Raw genomic sequence first — 18,762 nt, forward strand, 5'->3', positions numbered from 1 at the left:
TTTTCACAAGCTTTCTTTTATGCAAAAGGCTAGTATGGGAACAAACTGAATAAACCAAAGAATAAATTACATGAAGAAAGAATTTACCCCATCCTGCCTTAGAACTTGAAAGTAAAAACACAGAAATAAGATCCAGGGTGTCTTTACTGTGTTTTGTCAGAAGTAGTGTATTTTGAGGCCTTATCCAAAAGCTTGTCTTTTTTATAATTGAGCAACTGATAATGAAGAATATAGTCAGCTAACTTCAGGAGCTAACAATCACCACTGTGCTGTCTGCTACAGGATAAATAAATGTCAGCAACTTTTGATCCATTTAAATTCCTTGAAATTCAGGCAAACTTTGAAAGCCTTTAATATATCCCCTAGAGGCACAATAAGGATTTTCCCATGATTCAGAGGCACAGTAAGGAGCTCTCTGTGACTCATTTAAGATTAATAATCTTAAGGAAGGGAGAAATAGTAATTGCATCAGCTTTCTTATTGCAGCTATTGTAGGTGGTTTTTCTTTCTATCGCTTATACTAGATAAAATCACCGTAGGTTGAACAATGAAGCATTTGTTAGGATTGAAAAGATTTATTAAGAAAGGAACTTTAGTGATTGATGTCATGTCCTATCACCTGAATTTGAGGGATAACTGTGTTTTATTGCTGCTGAATAACACAGGCAAATAAAAGTATCAGGAAAATGGATACAAATGCTTGGTGATGATAAAGAGACAGTCAGCACTGCAGGTTCTTTTTTCATGCAACTGCGGTCTCAGAGAAATTCCTTTACAAAAAACAATGAAAGCAATCACTGTATGATGATCTAGGGTGGGTCATGAGGTATTAGGAGCTGTTCCTTTGTTGACTGCACTTTCTCAAAGTAGCACTGGTCTGGGCTTCTGTCATTTCGGCACTTGACTCTCAAACTGTTTGTGGCTTGTCTGGAGTTGTGTCTCAGCTCCTGAAATACTCAATTTGGTTCACAGGTTTCCCTGAGAAGGTTTGTGTGCATAGCACTGCTCTACATGGGTCAGTAACTTCAAGGTCAATAATTAACTCTGTCTTAACTCTTGGCAAACTTACTCCTGGAAATAGAAAGCTTATTTAGTTAGAGCAAAGCATTAATTTATTGATGACTGAATTATAAATCAATTTGCAATGTAACAGAAACAGTAAAATGATTCTAAAATATATGGAAGACAAACAGTCCTTTATGACTGCTCCATTATGTTGCCTAGTTTGGTGGGCTCAACATGTTTATTCTTCCAAGGGCTGTCCTATCCATGAATGGTTTAAAGCTGTCATCTGTGGAAGATGGCCTCACTTTGACTCATTGTGTTACTCCTAATTTGCTAATGTTGTCATTCCACTTAAATGTGGATTTCCTACGATGCCCATGTGCTTTATAAGTTTACAGTCTTCTGTTGGCCATTCCTTCTAGCTTCATTTTCTTATAGGTAGTTTTTTTCAAGACTACTCCAACTGTTTATAAACTATTTATCAGGAAATCTATTACTGAGATTCACTTTTTCTTACTCGTGACCATTTCTTATGGTGCCCACATATGATTTACTATTAAATAGTTGACATTTGGAACTAAGAAAACTTATGTTGTCTTTTTCCTTTCCCCATACCTCCATACATCTCCTTAGTTTTAGAGGATAATGCTAATACTTACGTACTAACTTTAAGCTAGTCAAACCTTTAATTCCATTTGAGGTACTTGAACCTATTTATTTTAGAATGAGCACTCAAATACCATCAAAAGACCCTCTGATAGGATGATGTTGAGAGTCATTCTGGGGAGCATAAAAATTAGAGAGCTCTGTATGTAAGTATCTTGTTCATGAGCAATGGGGAATGAGGGTGTAGTTATCACTAGCTTAGCATCTGCCGAGTAAGATGGGAGGCGAGAATCCTCCCATCCAGATTTTGTATTGTTACCAGTTTTTGGCTAATGAGATAGCTTTTATTGTATTCCTCCTAACATGTTCTGGAATATGAATGCTAGTGGGTGTTTTTAAAACATACATTTCTTGTAAGAAAAGCTTCTTGAAATATATATTTACCAATTAGGTATACTAGTTCTGTATGCAGTTAACTTTGCTCACACAGCTAATGCTAATGACTAGACTAGGGTTACTCTCCAAAGTAAAACTGAGCATAGCATGTGTGTATACGTTTGCAAGTTTGGAAATTTGCTATTGCTAAATTGTTTAGAATTAGCAGCTTAATTTACATGCCTTTACTCAAGAGTGATATATGGCCTGCTTCTCTAAAGAAAGATTGCTTTTATGAAGGTTTGTGAATATGGCCTGCAACCACAGGCTAATTGACCTGAAATTCATTTATTTTACAAATGATGCTTTTGTACAAAAAATGAGGGTTTGTTTTTGGTGGGTTTTTTTTTCCTCTTTTGGTAAAAGACCAGTATGTCATTCTTATAATAGTCTAAAGATCTTCAAAAGAAGAAAAAAATATTTACTGACAAGCAATAAAATAAACTAATGACTTAATTTCCCTCAAAATCTCAGATGTGAAGTTCCAAGATTGGGGGTTTTTTCTTTGTTTTTTGTGGTTTTTTTTGTCTGTTTGGGTTTTTTGTAGTTTTGGTTTTCCCTTTTTTGTGTGTGTGTGTGGTTGGTTTTTTTTTTTTTTTCTTTTTTATTTGTTTGGGTTTTTTTTGATAGAGGAGTAGTTTAATAGAGAATTATGTAGTATGGAGCAACCTGAGAAGTTAGTGTGTTCTGTTGAAGCTTTCAGCTCAGTAACGGAGCCATGCCTTAAGACTGGCTTATTGCCTTTTCCATAAAATCAGTGTTTATTTGTATTGTAACTCATATTATCACCTCACTTACTGTGACTTTCCAGACTCTTACTCACACCATATACATATTTTTGTAGAGCATAAAAGAGCTTCATCTTATCCTATGATACGTTCTCTGCTTCATTAAGTTTATGCCCTATATTTTAGAGGTTATGTACATGTTTTTTTAATGTGAGAATTCTACAAAATATTACAAAGCAAGATTTCTCTTACTGTGATCATTAGACAGCCTTTCCATTGCCAGTAGTACTGCCAACTAGTGTCAGCCAGAGGGTGGAGGGCATCACAGTTCTCAGATGCTACAACGCTGCCAGTGGGAATGTTACAGAAGCAAGACACTTCAGCTAATAGTTGAATTATATTATCTCTGTATTGAATCTGTATAATTGTTTTTTGTGTGGCACCCAGGCAACTTTCAGAAAAGGTAAAAATGTATATAGATTTAAAATACTGAAGTGGCTATAGATGAAAATATAGGAGAAAAAAATATAAAGGTATTGAAATGGAAAGGTGTCTTTTCTAGTTTAAAATCTTAAAATGGCTTCAAAATAATGATATTTTGATTAGACATTAAGTGAAGTACTTCATGATAGGTGTGGAGCTCCTCTGCATTAGACAATTACTTGCTTGACTTTGAGGTACCATGATGAACTTTCTTAAAAACAAAATAAAAGTGAATTTAATCAGGATGAGGCCACAGCTAGACATGCAGAAAAGGAAGTAAATGTTGGAATACTTAGTTTTCATTTGTGCTGCTTTATATGAGTTTTGCATTCCTTTGGAAACCAATACTTCAGTCATATATGGGAGAAGCAGTTAGAACTCAAAAAAGTAGTGTGAGGAGAAAATGAACAAATAGATTCAAGGATGGACACAGAAATGCCATAGCTGTGCACAGTTTGCAGAAGCAAGCTCACTGTAATGCACATACCGAAAAGTTTTACCATTGAGATGCATGCATCTTCAGTGACCACAGGTCATGCACTTTCACTAAGTGGTCTCTTTAAGAATTCAACTTCTAGATGGTCAAGTGATCCCCAGGAGTTTGACTTTTGTGTTTTCTGTCTTGCCATGGCATCTTCTTTTCTTATTCCATAATTGCCTTATGTCTCTGAATGGCAATGCTAATAGAATTTTTTTTGGTAGTGTGAATGCACTGCAGTCCAAGACATTTGTAGATTATTTTAGTGAAATATCTGGCATTTTTATGTCTCTAGCATACACAAGTGAAAACATGTGATATATCCTCAGAATGTGTAGGCCATAAGAGTTAACAAAATTGAAATCCACTTAAAGACTCTCCCTCTCCCTTTTCTGATCATTTCATCTTCCTGTGTCCCATCACCCCTTCCCTTCTCTTTTCTACTTCCTTCTCTTCTTGCATTCACTGTCAGGAAGGGCCGGCACCGAAGGGCCAATTCAGCACAACACGACGCCGGCAGAGACTAGCAGCTGCAGTGGCTACAACAGTGAGTGGATTTAAAAATCAAGGGATAGAACTAAAGATGGGAAGTTGTGTAACCTGAACATGTAATAAGCTTATAAAAATGTTTCTTGCACTTTTTGGAGGTGTCTATGCTACCCACTTTCAGCTGAGTTTCCCAGAAGTGGACAAGACTGACACAAATTAATTATATAAATGTGGGTCTGAGCTTGTTTACACAGTACACATCCCTCCTCCTTTATGCAAGTGCAAGTAATGGTTAGGCTCAGGCCCTGCACTATTTGAACATCTTTGACATACTCTGATGTATACTATACAAAAGGGAAGAAATTATCAAATTCTGTTAAAAGATTCCCATGACAGTCTAAAGCAAGACAGCAGAACCAAAGAGATTTGTTACAAATAACCATGGAATAATAACATTATAGATTTTTTAAAAATAGTATGAGGTTACCCTTTTCATTTGAGACACTTTCTGTTTACATTCCATAATCCCAGAAAGTCATATTACTACCTCTACTGTCTCTATTTAGTTTGGTAATTCGCCTAAGTCTTGGATACAAAATCTGGAGCTATGAAGGCAACACAGGAGTTGGGAATTGGGAGGGGGAAGCACTTTTTATGAAATCAAATTAGTATCAAAAGGAAATCTTCAGCTACTGTTTTATCAGGAAGGCCGTTACTAGGAATGCACAATACAGACATTAGTACTAATCCACCAACTGATTAGTACAGCAGCTGCATAGGGAAGACTTTACATAGGCAAAAAATGAAGTCAGCTTTAAATGCATACTGCTTATGCAGCCCAAGCAGTGAATGTCTTCACTAGACTAAAGTATTCCATGTTCTGGTTCTCCAGCCCATAACTAAAATCCCCTAGATCAGGCACAGCTTCTGCTTAAGCCTGAGTACCTTGAGCTCCTGAACCACAAGACTGTTACTGTTAGGCCTTCCTGAAAACCATGTGAGAGAAATCAGTGTTTCTCCAGTTGACAAATTAACTCATCTAAATTTAATCCCCTGTAATCAGTTGATACTGAATGCTGTGCTCAATAATTGATTGAAATTCTGCCCTCATCAGTCTGCTCGTCTAGCAGAGAAATCAACCAACTTCTCAGCTCACTTGGCTGAGCAGCGTCCGTGGGAGGCTCTGACCATTCAGTTCAGCTGTAGCTAAACAGCACTGGCAAGAGCTGTACCAGGGAGTGCTGAAGTGGAGCAAATACAGTTGGACATAGATTGAAAGGCAGTAGGAGTCCAGGGAATTGCTGAAACGAGGATCTGTTGAGGAAAGTCTTGCAAGTGCTGGAAGAAGTGCAGGAGGAAGGAAAGCTAGAGGCACTGAAATGAATCTGCAGCTGTTACCAGTGGTTGTGGCAATGGCCCATTCTTCCTAGATGATGTAGTAATGTATTCCCAGACACCAAAGCTGTATGTATAGGCTGAGGGATACAGAATTTCATCAGTTAAATGCACAGGAGAAAGAGGAGGTTTTCCTTACAACCCACTCCACTAAGAACAGTCTGTTCCTACATGAACACATAATTGTAAAGAAGGTGATGAGTGGGTATTATGCCTCAGCATAAGGCAAAAAGCAAGAACAAGGTACATCTGAGCTCATGTCTAGAAGACTGTGTGTATGGAGGAAACTAGAGTGGTGCCTCAAGAAGCTCAATATTTTTTTAAAAAACTCCAGAACAAAAACAACAGAGAAAGAATTGATGCTAACGTCAGAATCAAGTCATCATGGATATAGAGAGAAAGCACAGCAGTGAAAGGAAAGAAGAGGAAGAGAAGTGTGTTGGCAGTGTTTCTTGAACTGTTGCCGATTCAAGAGAATGGAAGAGTTTATTCAATAAATGTTTTCATCTGTTGTGGAAAGTAACTTGAGAATTTTTCTAAAGATGCATACGAGAAGAGTTCATGTCAGGCAATAGTTCAGTGGTTTTGGTTCTTCTGTTTAAAGTAGTCAGCAAAGCAGTTGCTTGTGCCTGTCATGTGAATGAATGTATATTTCTTGCAAGCAATGTGACAGTATTTGTAGAACATGTAAATGCTGTTTCTAGGACATACTCTAAAATGCTATTTTTCCAATAGACCTCACTGCAGAAATAGTTCTTTTCAGCCGGGCCAGCTGAGGTATGAGGCAGAAATGAGGGATCTAAATCAAGTGTCTTCAGCTAGGTGCATCACAAAGTGACTCAAGGGCCCCTCCATGTATGGGCAGCCTGCCTGCAGCTCTGATAGTCTATGTGGGGCTGGGGCAACCTGCTCCATCACCATAGGCACGTGGGACTTCAGGGACTCTCCCTTAAGTTTCTGTATTATAGCTGAGATCAGTTTTCTTTCCTGCTTTCTGAATGGGCTTGAGTACATACTTCCTGCACATAGTTATCATGTAGCAATCTACATTGCCCTCCTTGGAGCCACCTGGAGCAACAGAACCTTTGTGATGCTCCCAGTAAGAAAGTTCTGAGAACCTACTGTCCAGTTAAAGAAGTGAATAGATTTTTTTTGAAGGAAACTTCAAATTAAACCTACATTTACTAATATTGCTCAATTCGTGTAGTTTTGGTGGGCTGTTCAGAGAGGCAGTCTGGTACTTGCAAAGAAGATAGTGGGGTAATTATCCAGTATAAATGGAAAGAATTTATTCTGCATCTCCTGCTAATGAAGTCTTCTCAATATGAGGCTAAAATGAGGTCCAATAAAAAATATCTACTTTGTTAATCCAACTGGAAATCAAAGTAAATGAGAGAAGAGAATAAAGTTTCTACTGGATAGGCCCTAGAACTATTATGTAGTATATGTCTCTGGAAACTAAGGGAGAATAGGACAGAAAATGCTATTTTGCAGGATATGCTCATGAATGAAATAAAGCGTGATGAATAGATCCAATGGGATTTTGAGGATTTCAATGGGGAATCAGCGAACTAAATCATATTGATGACAGTTTTTACAGGAGTGTATTGATAAAACCATTCCCTGATCTAATCAGGGTAGCACAGAACCTGTCTATTGATAAAAAATTATTAGTAATATGACTTTTTATATTATCTGCTGTTCTTTATCATGCCTCAGAAGAAACATTTTATATTTTGGCCTCATTTTCCATATTTGAATAATTAAATTGAGCTGCAATGTGAAAAATCTTGATTTAGACATTTGATCAATAAATAAATAAGATATAACACATTCAGTGTGTATAATAGTGCTTAACGTTCAAGTAGCAAAATGTAGTTCTGCACACCTTTGCATTTAAATTTGAAAAAAAATGTTCAAATTGTGTAAATGGTAAAGTAAAATAAAATTCAACATATGCTCACACACACACGTGCCACATACATAACAGTAGCCATATGCGGTATATGTAGCATATAGGTAACTGTTCAGTACACATGATACATATCTATAGAACTTATAGGAATTTGCATGAATATTTTTATTAGTGTACGTGAAAAGTGTAGGAGAAAGAGAAGTGGAAATGATAATAAACTAAATTATTCGCACCATCTTACTAAACCATATCTCTTTGCATGCATTTATGATTCATGTACTTTAAATGAAAAGCAAGTAAAGTTTTAGGGTTTTTTACATTGTTATTTGTTTAGTATAGTAAGACTACATAGTTTTTCTGTCTTCATAGTTGCCAGTACAAGTGACCTTCAACTAAAGATTTACCAACAATTTTGAAAAACTTCCATGATGTATTTGATAGTATTATATTCTATTTCTAGATCTGTGGAGGAACTTGCGTACTTTGAATGTTGATATAGTAACAAGAGTTGTACCACATGTGGTCTCAAATATTCCAAATGTAAAGCAGCATGTGTCACGGTTCAGTTCTCCAGTCATCAGGATTAGGAAATGGTCCATTTTTGCAAATGTTAGAATTGAAATGCTCCATCGCTACCTGTTAGCTATGTGCTTAGGCCTTCTTTTGTCAGTTTCAGTGAAAAATTTCAAAGGGATTGTGCATTAGCTGTGCTGAGATTTAGAAGAGTAAAATGGTACATATTCAGTCCTATCACATTCTTCACATTGTGAACCAAATCTTTTGTTTTCAGAAGAATTTTCTATTTTGCTTCAAAGGAGTCAAAAGATTGGTTGCACCTTATGCAATATTTCTTCACTGCTTCTCGCTGTAGGTCCCTTTCAGTGCTACAATGTCACCCGTTCGACTGCATTCATCCAATCCCAACCTTTGTGCAGACATTGAGTTTCAGACTCCTCCAAGCCATGTAACAGACCCTCTGGAATACTCTACCGAGTACATGAAGCTTCAAGAAGAATTCTGCTTGATGGCTCAAAAAGGTAGCTGGAAATGTCGATCTTTTCCTTTAATGTGCTCCTCTGTTGTGTTTCTTGCTTTCCCTTAGTTATGGCCAGGGCATTCGTCTGAATTAGATGATATTGTATAAGATTTGTTAGCTGGTCAGGTGACCTACATAAAAAAGAAATGTATTGTCCTTCTTACATATTCCATGGATGTAATGAATTCAGAGATAGAGAAACTGTCTCTTTTTTGAGAGTCTTCTGAATGACTTTCTGCATCTTGTAAACACGTGGCTGAATTTGAAAACATTTTGGTTCTGAATAAAATGCTTTATTTCTCCCCTAAGACGAATCAGAATGTCACTTCTACATATAATGTGCAATTCATGTTTGTGTAATATTTTCTATATCAGTGGAAACAACAGAAGAACAACTCGTTACTATAACATACTTTAGAAATGCAATTTTATTGCCAATAAATGAATGGTCCTACAGACTGAAAAATACTTTCTTTAAAAAAATGGTTTGTTATCAATTTGCTATATGTTATGTAACAAACAGGGGAAAAATGTGAGACTGATATTTGAAAAAAAAGGTCAAAAACCTGCTTAAAAGCCAAGTGACCTTTGTTTATTAGTGCAATATTGAGTCTTAGCAGAACAGATTATTTTGTTACTCTGAAAAGAAACAAACAAACAAACCAGGAAGAAAATGGGACACATTGTACACAGATTTTCCAAATATGCACCTCTGCACATGTTCAGCACCAAGAATATGCTCCACTGATGTATCTGTGAACATACGGAATGCACATTACAACCTTAAGCTGTAAGTCTTTGTACTTAATTTGTTATAGATTACATGGAGTTCAGTTCCTTGTTTCAAATTTCCAGAATTTTGGGATGGAAATCTACTGTCTGTCTTTATTGCTGAAATATTGAATTATATATAAATGTGCAGTTCTCTAGCTGAGAAAACACTTGTTTTCTTTTTTTCTTTTTACTTAGTGCATTCTCTTTTGAAGTCTGCCTTTAACAGCATAGCAATAGAGAAGGAGAAGCTTAAGCAGATTGTTTCAGAGCAGGATCTTACAGGCCACAATGCTCAAATAACACACCTCAGACAGTCCCTCTCTCAGGTATGTTCTTGATTTCAAGCACATCTAGCTTGCTGGATACACTGTTTCATTTGTATTTCTGACATTTCCTGGGACAGAAGGAGCCAGGAAAAAGCCAAGTTCTTGACCGGAACTATGATATATGTTCTGTTATGACATAGACATAATCTCAGTGTATGTGGAGAGGAAGGATATGATTCGTTTGTGTAAGCACGTATGTGTTATGATTTTCCACAGTAAAGAAAAAGGATCAAATGTTTATATACAAATACTAGATGTCTTTCCTGGAGCTATTTCCAGCATAGCCAATGAGATATCCTAGTTACCTTAATTAGGTTTAAAATGTTGTCTGTTTTCAGTTGTTTTACATGTCCATGACTCTAATTGCAAAAGGATCATGAGTGACAGGATAAAAATGAGTAAATTGGATTTTCAGATACACATCTGTTACTGTCCAGCATTTCTCCCACTTAAGCCAAAAGAAAAAGATTGTCATTGGCTTTAGTGGGGAAGAAGAGGTAGTGACAGTAAATTCTCAGTCTGCAAAGTAGCTCAAAATGTTTAATTCATTGTGAAGGAAACATAAAGGCTTTTATTCTGAAGAGTGGATTGGTGTACTGTATCTGCAAGATATGTGAACAGAGGTTTACATTTCACACAAATGTGTATATAATTTCATATACTGTTATTGTTACTAGATTGGAGATTTCTTCTATGAGGTTAAAATTGATGCATGATGTTTCTATACATACAGATGCAAATCATGTTATGCAGATTGATTAATTTGTGTTGTAATAAAAAAAGGGTAAGGATGGGAGTTAAGGGTAACCATTTCTGGTTAAACAAATTTAACTAACATCTATGGAGACTGATTAGCAACTTGAAAGCAATGAAAGAAATGATCATGCTTTCTTCTTGTTCCTGGCCTCCAGTGTTAGTCTGTAAGTCACTGTCACAAATTAGTCCATAGTCTCAATGGATAATAAGTGGAAATTTTACCTTAGTCAGACAGCCAGATTTCACCAGTCTCATGACTAGATTTTGAGCAGTTTAAGAAGCTACTGCCAGGCTGCTGTTAGTTATCACCTTCACTTCCTGGTAGATGGCAACAGTGAACATGCACAAACCATTTCAGAAGGTGGCAAAATGGAGTAATTTAAGCTGTTTAGTAACAGTTTGTGATAACTTACTTTACTTTGGTCCTACTTTGTACATTCATGCAGTCTATTCCTGAGTCTCCATTAGGGAGAGGCAGAAGAAGACTTTTACACCATTATAATCGTAATTTTTCTACTAAAACAGTATGTCTGTTTATTGTCCTTTTTAAATAATTCTCAGTCCTGGGGATATGTTAAGATTAAGTTGGTTCATGGTCTAGTTATGTAACATGTACTTTTTCTGGATTTCAGGATTTTGCACCTGAGTCTTTTCAGATAACAGATAATATACATATTTGAACCCAAATTTATAATCTAGGTTGAGCTTTAAAAGAGGAGAAAAATTAGCAGATGCTAGACACCAGTTGGTATTCTGTTGGTATTTGTGACACTCTACTGAACCTGTAGTTTGAAATTAGTACACACATGCAAATACATCAAATTGATTTGGACAGGCAAAGACAAGATGATATTAGAAGTTATGTTGTTTTTGCTGGAAAGGAAGCAATTTCCTTTTGCAAGCTCAAAGTGCAGCAAAGGACTGCATAGTTGTAACCAAGAATTGCCTCTTTTGGCACTTAGTGGGTACTTCCTGTCTTGTTCTGCAGTTTCATTCTTTCTTGCTGCATTCACTTTCCATTTTCATAATGTACGTAACCTACCAGTGTACCTGCCAAAGAGCTACCTGAAGAATTAAGGTAGAATGCCACTGTTACATTGTGGGAGAATATCTGTCCACTGCCTCCCGAAAATCACTGAAGGCAAACTAACCGAAAGATTTAATCATGTCACAGAGAATCTCAAAATAGGTATCTCAAAAAATGGAAGAAAGGAGATTCTGTGATTTCTTAGGTAATTGCTGCAAAGAAGCAGCTTTTTTTCCTTTTTTTTCCTGTTTAACACTTACTTTTTAATTTTAAATGAAATGTGCAATTTTTATTTTAAGGCTCTCAACCAGAATGCTGAACTAAGGAGTCGCTTGAACAGAATACATTCAGAATCTGTTATTTGTGATCAGGTTGTCAGTGTAAATATTATCCCTAGTCCTGATGAGGTAAGACTTTGGCCTTTAATGGATTTAGAGTGCAATCAAACCTTGCTAATTCTCACTAAAAACTGAAACACACCTGGCAAATTACAGACTTTTTTCAGATTGGCAAGTGTTCTTATATAGAAGTCAGATTATTTTTTTCCCTATATAAAATAAAACTTCTGTCTTTTATATGTTGCATATGTCAGATCTAATGAAAGAACTAATTTTGGTCTCTGCAGAGGAACAGGGAAGGCTCCAGTTTTGGACTATTGATTTTTGACTGTGGGAATTAGTGAGGTTTTACTGTATTTGAATGTAACACACAGTAGTTAACCAATTTTGTATCTTGGTATCTTGCCAAATCAACAGAACAGTTTAGGATTTAATGGCCTAATCCTGATTAAAAGGCCTGATGATTAATATTTTGAGTGGCACTGCTGAAATCAAAAGGTTCAGTCTATGAACCAAGTGCTATGCTAATCCCATGTTTGCCACAGCTAGTTTTTCTTATTTTGTTTTCTTCAGTCAACAGATTGCTGAAAATTTGTATTAATAACGAGTCAGCTTCCTTCATGAGAAGGACAAATCTAAATTTGCGAGCTGTAATATAATTCATGTGGTCACTTTGAAAGCCATTCTGCTTTCATTTTCCCAAAATATTTTGCATTTATCATTTCCACTATTTTTTTTCCTATGTATATGCCATTTCAGTTAACATACTAGTGTCTCATAATTATTCCTTTGAACAATAAAGGAAGATGAGAATATGTTTTCAATTACTTTTCTTTATTCGCTCTTTGAAAATGTTCAAACAATTTTTCCAAAAGTCCAGCATGTTGGAGACTAGCAAGAGAATACAGAAGTAAAACTGTGCCACAGCAGTCTGCAGTTCTGATCAATTACTGTCTCTTCCGTTTTGTACTTTTTATTGGCTAGCTCTTTCTTTTTTCATATGTGCATCGTTACTTTGGTGTAAGTGTGTCTGAAGGAATTTTTCAAAGAGATCCTCAGATCTTTTATTCACTTCTTCCCCTTATTGTTTATATATATAATCTTGCAGTGTATAGATAATGCCTGTGTGAGCATCTTTGTCAAGTACTGGCATGTCTATTTTCCAAATCCCTCTAATTTATACAAACCCCTAAAATTTTAATCACTTCCTGTAAAGATAACAGTGACATGAGCTTCTGTTTCCATTATAATTCTTCAAACATCATAAACCTTCTACAATTTTATAAGCCCAGTGTAAAAAGGAAAAGGTTTTTACCTCTTGATTTAGGATTTTTTTTTGTTGTTAATGCATTTTGAGACAACTGTATAGAGTAATTCTACAGCATTAAGATGTTAACAAAACCATTTGCAAGGCTTGTGTAGTAAGATTAATGGGGATGGAGTTGCAATCTGAAGTCTTAACAGTGTTTAGAAGGGCTTCAGTAGTTTCATCTGTATTATCTCTCAGAAGTAACATGCTGTATAAATGAAGGGATCAAGTCAGAGCCTGTTTCCCTCCACAACACCAACTCCTTTGGTGGTATGGTACAGGGAGAGCATCTTGATTTTTTTCCCCCCTTTCTTAAAGCAATAGCCCCTAGGGTAACATATTGAAATCTGGTGTTCCTCCCGTGAATAGCAGGAAGAGGAAAATGTATATCAGTATTTAAATTAGCTTGCTTCCCTACTGATACACACGTAACACAGTTTTGAACCCTTGCCTTTGCTGTTAAACCATAGCGAGTCCATTCCCTTTAGTAACATTGAGTCAGTGTTAATGGCGTAATTCAAATAGGATTTGGAGTACAAACATGGAGTAGAAGTACATAAATATGCAATTATAGCCGTCCTCGTGAATATTAAAACATATCAGACATTTGTTACTAAACTGACTCACAAGCACATTTATTTTGAAAATAACTTCTAGTTCCCTGACTTTAAAAAGCTCTATATTTGAGTTTTGGTTAGAAGCAAATCAGGCTATCTCTCAGTGATGTAATTTGTTATGACCAGATGTCTTTTCATCTGAATTTCATGGTTGAACTTGTCTGACACAGTACAGCCGTTGTCCACAAAATTGTTCTTCTGATTACAGAACCAGCTCTGTGATTATTCACACTGGTAAAACTTAGCAGTTGATGCTGAGCAGGCCTTAAATGAAGACATGAAACCCTCTGCTCAAAAATGCTGTTTGTTTTGTAACTGTCAAAGTCTCATCTGTTAGGTACCCACAAAGCCCTACTAAAATGCTATCTTTACTATCCATGCTTATATTTGACATAGAAAAATTGTTCAGCTGGTTTGCCCCTTCTTTGCATATTTCTTTTATATTAGAAATAATGCTATAATACATTATTCTGTGCTTTATTTACAGACAGGTGAACAAATTCATGTCAGTTTGCCATTGTCTCAACAAGTTTCTAATGAGAGCAGACTCTCTATGTCTGAATCTGTTTCAGAGTTCTTTGACGCACAGGAAGTGCTTCTATCTGCCAGCTCATCAGAAAATGAGGTAGGCTATGACAGCATGCTGCAGCTTTGCTGTTGGACAGATTTAGCTATGGCTATGACTAATGAATGCTGGTTTGTTTGCTTGTTTGTTTGTTTTAATGCTATTTAGAATAAAAGGATATCAGAATGTGTAAGGTGAAGATAAATGAGCCTGGAATTCTCTTGTGATGGGATGCAGAAGCTCCCTGAAGTGTAAAACTAAGTTGAAAATTGTATATCACTAGCTTATATGCAGTACGTGCCCTTGCTAGACTATGGCAGTTTCAGGTAAAGGTGGCATAGACACGCGCAATTATGTCTGACTATGTAATCAACTAATTTAGTTTTTAAAATGTATATATAAAAAAGTGTTCTGGTATATATGTATAGTTATTCTTTGTAATTGGAGAAGCAGACAAAAGCCTGAAAAACTGACTCAGTCAAGATCAAAGTGAAAGCAGTCAGATATAGTTCAGGCTCAAGTCATGTTGCCGTCCTCAGCTTTCTTGTGAGTAAATTCTCCTGAATAAATTCCTCACTTTTTGAAATGTTTTTTTTTTTAACATATTTTTTTATAAAGCCATATCAGTGCTATGGTCTGCCACAGTGCTTCTGTAAGAGGAAATAAGAGTGTTCAAACGTATTTTCTCTTTGACAAGGATTTCTCATGTGCCAGCAGTTAGCAAAACTATGGCTAGAGTTGTCCATCTAAAGAATGGAGTCGTTCCTTATCTTACTGCTTCTGGCAGGTGTAAAGTATATGTAATCTTAATTTTCCAAATTGTCCAGATCACCATGGAAAATTGGCATGCCTGGATGATATAAACAAAATGAAAACTTTGTAACATCACCCCCAAATTGTGTAGGTCTTCTAATAAATACTCTGTCAGCAGTAAATACTGTGAAATATTTTGAAAGTAATATTTCTGCAAAGAAAATGGTTTTTTATTTAAAAAATCTCTTAAAAATATCTTAACACTGTTTTAGTTCTTGTTTTGCAAAATGATATGTTGATGTTTATAGATTTTTTTTTTCTGAAACAGAAGCTGCGTTTTGTAGTTTATCTCTTTATAAAGAGCACAAATCTGACTATCTCTTCTCACCTCCCATCCACAGCACATTATGTTCTTAATTTTTGGTTCTACTCTGATGTCAGTTGAAGTCACCTTTTTGCAAATTTAATGCCTGTATTTGGCTTCATTATAAGAGATTGAGAAACGTAAGGAGAGCATAGCATTTGTTTTGACACGTTTAGTACATTGGCAGTATGGGCTGATTGAAACGTCCTGTTGACTTAATCAAAAGCTCTAATTGAGTATATTTGATTCCTTTGAATATTTATGTTTCAATTAATTATTTTTTGTCTAATTTGTCAGTATATTTTATGTGTCTTTGACTGAATTGAAACTTTGTTTATGTTTTAGGCTTCTGATGATGAATCTTATATCAGTGATGTGAGTGATAATATATCTGAGGACAACACCAGTGTTGCAGACAACATTTCTCGGCAAAGTATACTGCTATGTTTTAAATTTGGGAAATTGTGTTGGTTATGTTCATGTACCAGATTTACTGCATGTCTGTACAAGACCAACTCAGCTGAAATCAGTGAAGTTGGGCTTGCTTGTTTTTGGCAGTGATTTGATTCAATGGATAAGTCTGGTTTTCTTAATCTTTATGATAATGGTTTTTTTCCTTCTCAGTTCTTAATGGTGAGCTAACAGGAGGTGCATTCAGGAATGGACGGAGAACTTGTCTCCCAGCTCCCAGTCCTGACACCAGTAACATCAATCTGTGGAATATTTTGAGAAATAACATTGGCAAAGATCTTTCCAAAGTATCCATGCCAGTTGAGCTAAATGAACCTCTGAATACCTTGCAACATCTTTGTGAAGAACTGGAATACAGTGAACTCTTGGATAAGGCTGCTGAAACAGATGATCCTTATGAACGCATGGTAATAAATTTAGTGCATTACTTCTTATGTCTGTGTTAAAAAGGGAGATGTTGAGTAGAGGTCTGTGTAGGGTCTTCTTTTGCTTTTCCTATTCACAGACATCGGACCTCCCTGCTGGGTCAGATAAATACTGAGAACAATTACAGGTGGTAGGTTTGATCTGAACAAGGCTAAGGGACTTTTCTTGACTTCAAATCAAGTCCTGCAATTGTGACTCACTGATGTGAAGACTAATCTCACTCTCTGGGACTGTCTGTGTAGGCATTGGCAGTTTCTAACTGTACAGCATCCTTTCCTGACTTTCAGTGATCAAGTCTAGCAGCCTCCAAGAGCTAATCAAGTCTGAGGGTGGCTTACAATCAATGTAGGTGTCAATAGGATGTCATACTAGGCAATTTCTAATAGAGAAGTTCCAAAACACTGAAACAAAATCTTCCTGGTGAACCTGGCTTCAGCTCCTTTGTAAGTATGTCTTGTTTTTTTTAACAGACAGCCAACAGCCTAACTTCAGCTCTTGGGGTATTTTGATCTGTCATGTCTCCTTTTCCTCAGAAAAAAAACGAGGAAACACTGTTAGGGGGAAGTCAGCAGTGTTATTGCTGGACATATTAGGACAAGAGTCATTTAGCAGCTGTCATTTAGCCACATGCTCAGGTCTGTGAACTATGTTCACGTGGCCTGAAAGAGAGCAAGGAGTCCTAAACGCTGATGTTTTTTCCTAGCCACTGAAGAAGCTTGACTTGTCTTAGGACAGGGATTTGAATTGTTTCTTACCACATGCTGTGTTCCTACAAGAGTCATTGTATTCCTCACAAAAGGGAGATCCTGTAAGGACCAGACAGGGTTGTACTGAGTAAAGCAACCTGCTTGCCTGTAAGACACTGATTCCTGTGTTGAAAAAGTTTCTAAGGTGAGTATTGAAAGTTATCAGGAGACTTCAGGAAGGAAAAGTCATAGTGCAACTGGAAAGCTTCATTGGAAACATGGATTTGGTCAGCTTATCTGCTCCAGATATCTAGTCCAATACTGGGAATACAAGCCAAATTTTGACAAACACCTTAAAAAATGCTAATTGCACTCCCAAGCTGATGAATGTGGGACTGCTTAACAGAAGCACTGAAATGGATCAGTGTTAGCAGTGCTGTGAATATGTTACGTGCTTCTTCATGGTTGCCTGAAAAACCATGAGTTTGCTATTTTAAATAAGCATCTGAAAGCAGAGGAAACGTTTTTCTTATCATTGCTGTATATATAATAAGGTTAGTAAACTCCCTCATTTCTCTGTAGTGTCTTATAGTTAAATTAATTAATGTTTTGAAAAAATGAAGGGTTTTACTGTTAAAGAAAAGCCCATGAAAAGAGCATTAATTTGGTTGATACTGCATTTATGAATAATATGAAATTAATAGACATTGGTGCACCCATTACACAGTGGGAAGAAAACAAACCGTGTAAAAGCTCACAAGTGTTAGGCCCTCGCTAACATTAAGAGAGGAGTGCCTGGTTAAGGTTCACCTTACTGTTAGCAGATTATCCTTAACTGAGTGATTTTTGTCCCCATATTGCTTTCTGAGGTTTTGATTGAATTGCTGCTGTGATTTTCTGCTAAAGGGAGCTGTAATGTAAATAACTGTGACCTGTCACTTAGCTTATTACTCCCATCTAGGCCTGATTTAGAGATTACTAAATTTTGATTTTACATGTAGATAAGGGTCCTGACAAGGCGGCACGTGCGTGGAGGATGCTGAAATAACTCTACATTAAGGACATCCTAAGTGGGACTTGTTAATGTTTGGCACTAAATAAGATAGATCCCATAAGAAAATGGTGTATGATCTTGTCATTAGAAGTTATCATAATATTTGTTCACAGAGAGCATAGACTAGAGCAGGCTCTGTGTTTTAATCATTAGTGATAAGAGTGGTCAAAAGTAGAAAAACAGTATTTTGTGCAGATTGTTATTTTAGGGGACTGCTGAAAGAGACTGATTGAGGCCATGAAGAAAAAAAAATTATATCCACAAAAGATGTACAGTATATACTGGTTCTGACTGGGATGCATTTTCTCTCTCAGACATGTTTTATTAATCTAGATTTCACTCGGAGTGAGTTGTATGATACCATATAATGATGCCATATACACAACAATCTCTGCTTAAAGTTCTTGTCTGTATTTTCACAGGTTCTCATAGCTGCTTTTGCAGCTTCAGGCTATGCCTCTACCTACTTTAGAGCAGGAAGCAAGCCATTTAACCCAGTGCTTGGTGAAACTTACGAATGTATTAGAGAAGACAAAGGATTTCGATTTTTCTCAGAGCAGGTAAAGCTTGTTTCTAAGTGGACACTCCTGTTTAGGTTTGGTTTCTTCATTTTGTAGAATAATCTTGATGAACTTTTTTTCTCTATTGAAAATGGTTTGCCCTGTTAGTAGTAAAGAAGGGTGGTTAGTATAGGTGAACTTTTATTGACTGCTAGAAGGCATATAT

General features: G+C 36.4%; 1 protein-coding gene across 7 annotated transcripts in view; it reads left to right on the top strand.

Annotated features, from left to right (window-relative positions):
* Positions 1-18,762, top strand: part of OSBPL6 (oxysterol binding protein like 6) — a 98,051-nt gene that overhangs the window by 67,732 nt on the left and 11,557 nt on the right. For 3 of the 7 annotated variants that reach the window (XM_062004855.1, XM_062004856.1, XM_062004854.1), the window contains exons 10-17: positions 4,208-4,282; positions 8,406-8,571; positions 9,540-9,670; positions 11,753-11,860; positions 14,205-14,342; positions 15,745-15,832; positions 16,024-16,277; positions 18,459-18,596. In XM_062004855.1, the coding sequence (XP_061860839.1) occupies positions 4,208-4,282; positions 8,406-8,571; positions 9,540-9,670; positions 11,753-11,860; positions 14,205-14,342; positions 15,745-15,832; positions 16,024-16,277; positions 18,459-18,596 (1,098 nt within the window). The remainder of the gene's footprint in view (positions 1-4,207; positions 4,283-8,405; positions 8,572-9,539; positions 9,671-11,752; positions 11,861-14,204; positions 14,343-15,744; positions 15,833-16,023; positions 16,278-18,458; positions 18,597-18,762) is intronic. The other 4 variants (XM_062004860.1, XM_062004858.1, XM_062004859.1 and 1 more) reach the window with 2 other exon arrangements.

Source organism: Colius striatus, chromosome 11, assembly GCF_028858725.1.
Source record: "Colius striatus isolate bColStr4 chromosome 11, bColStr4.1.hap1, whole genome shotgun sequence".
Classification (NCBI taxonomy): Eukaryota; Metazoa; Chordata; class Aves; order Coliiformes; family Coliidae; genus Colius; species Colius striatus.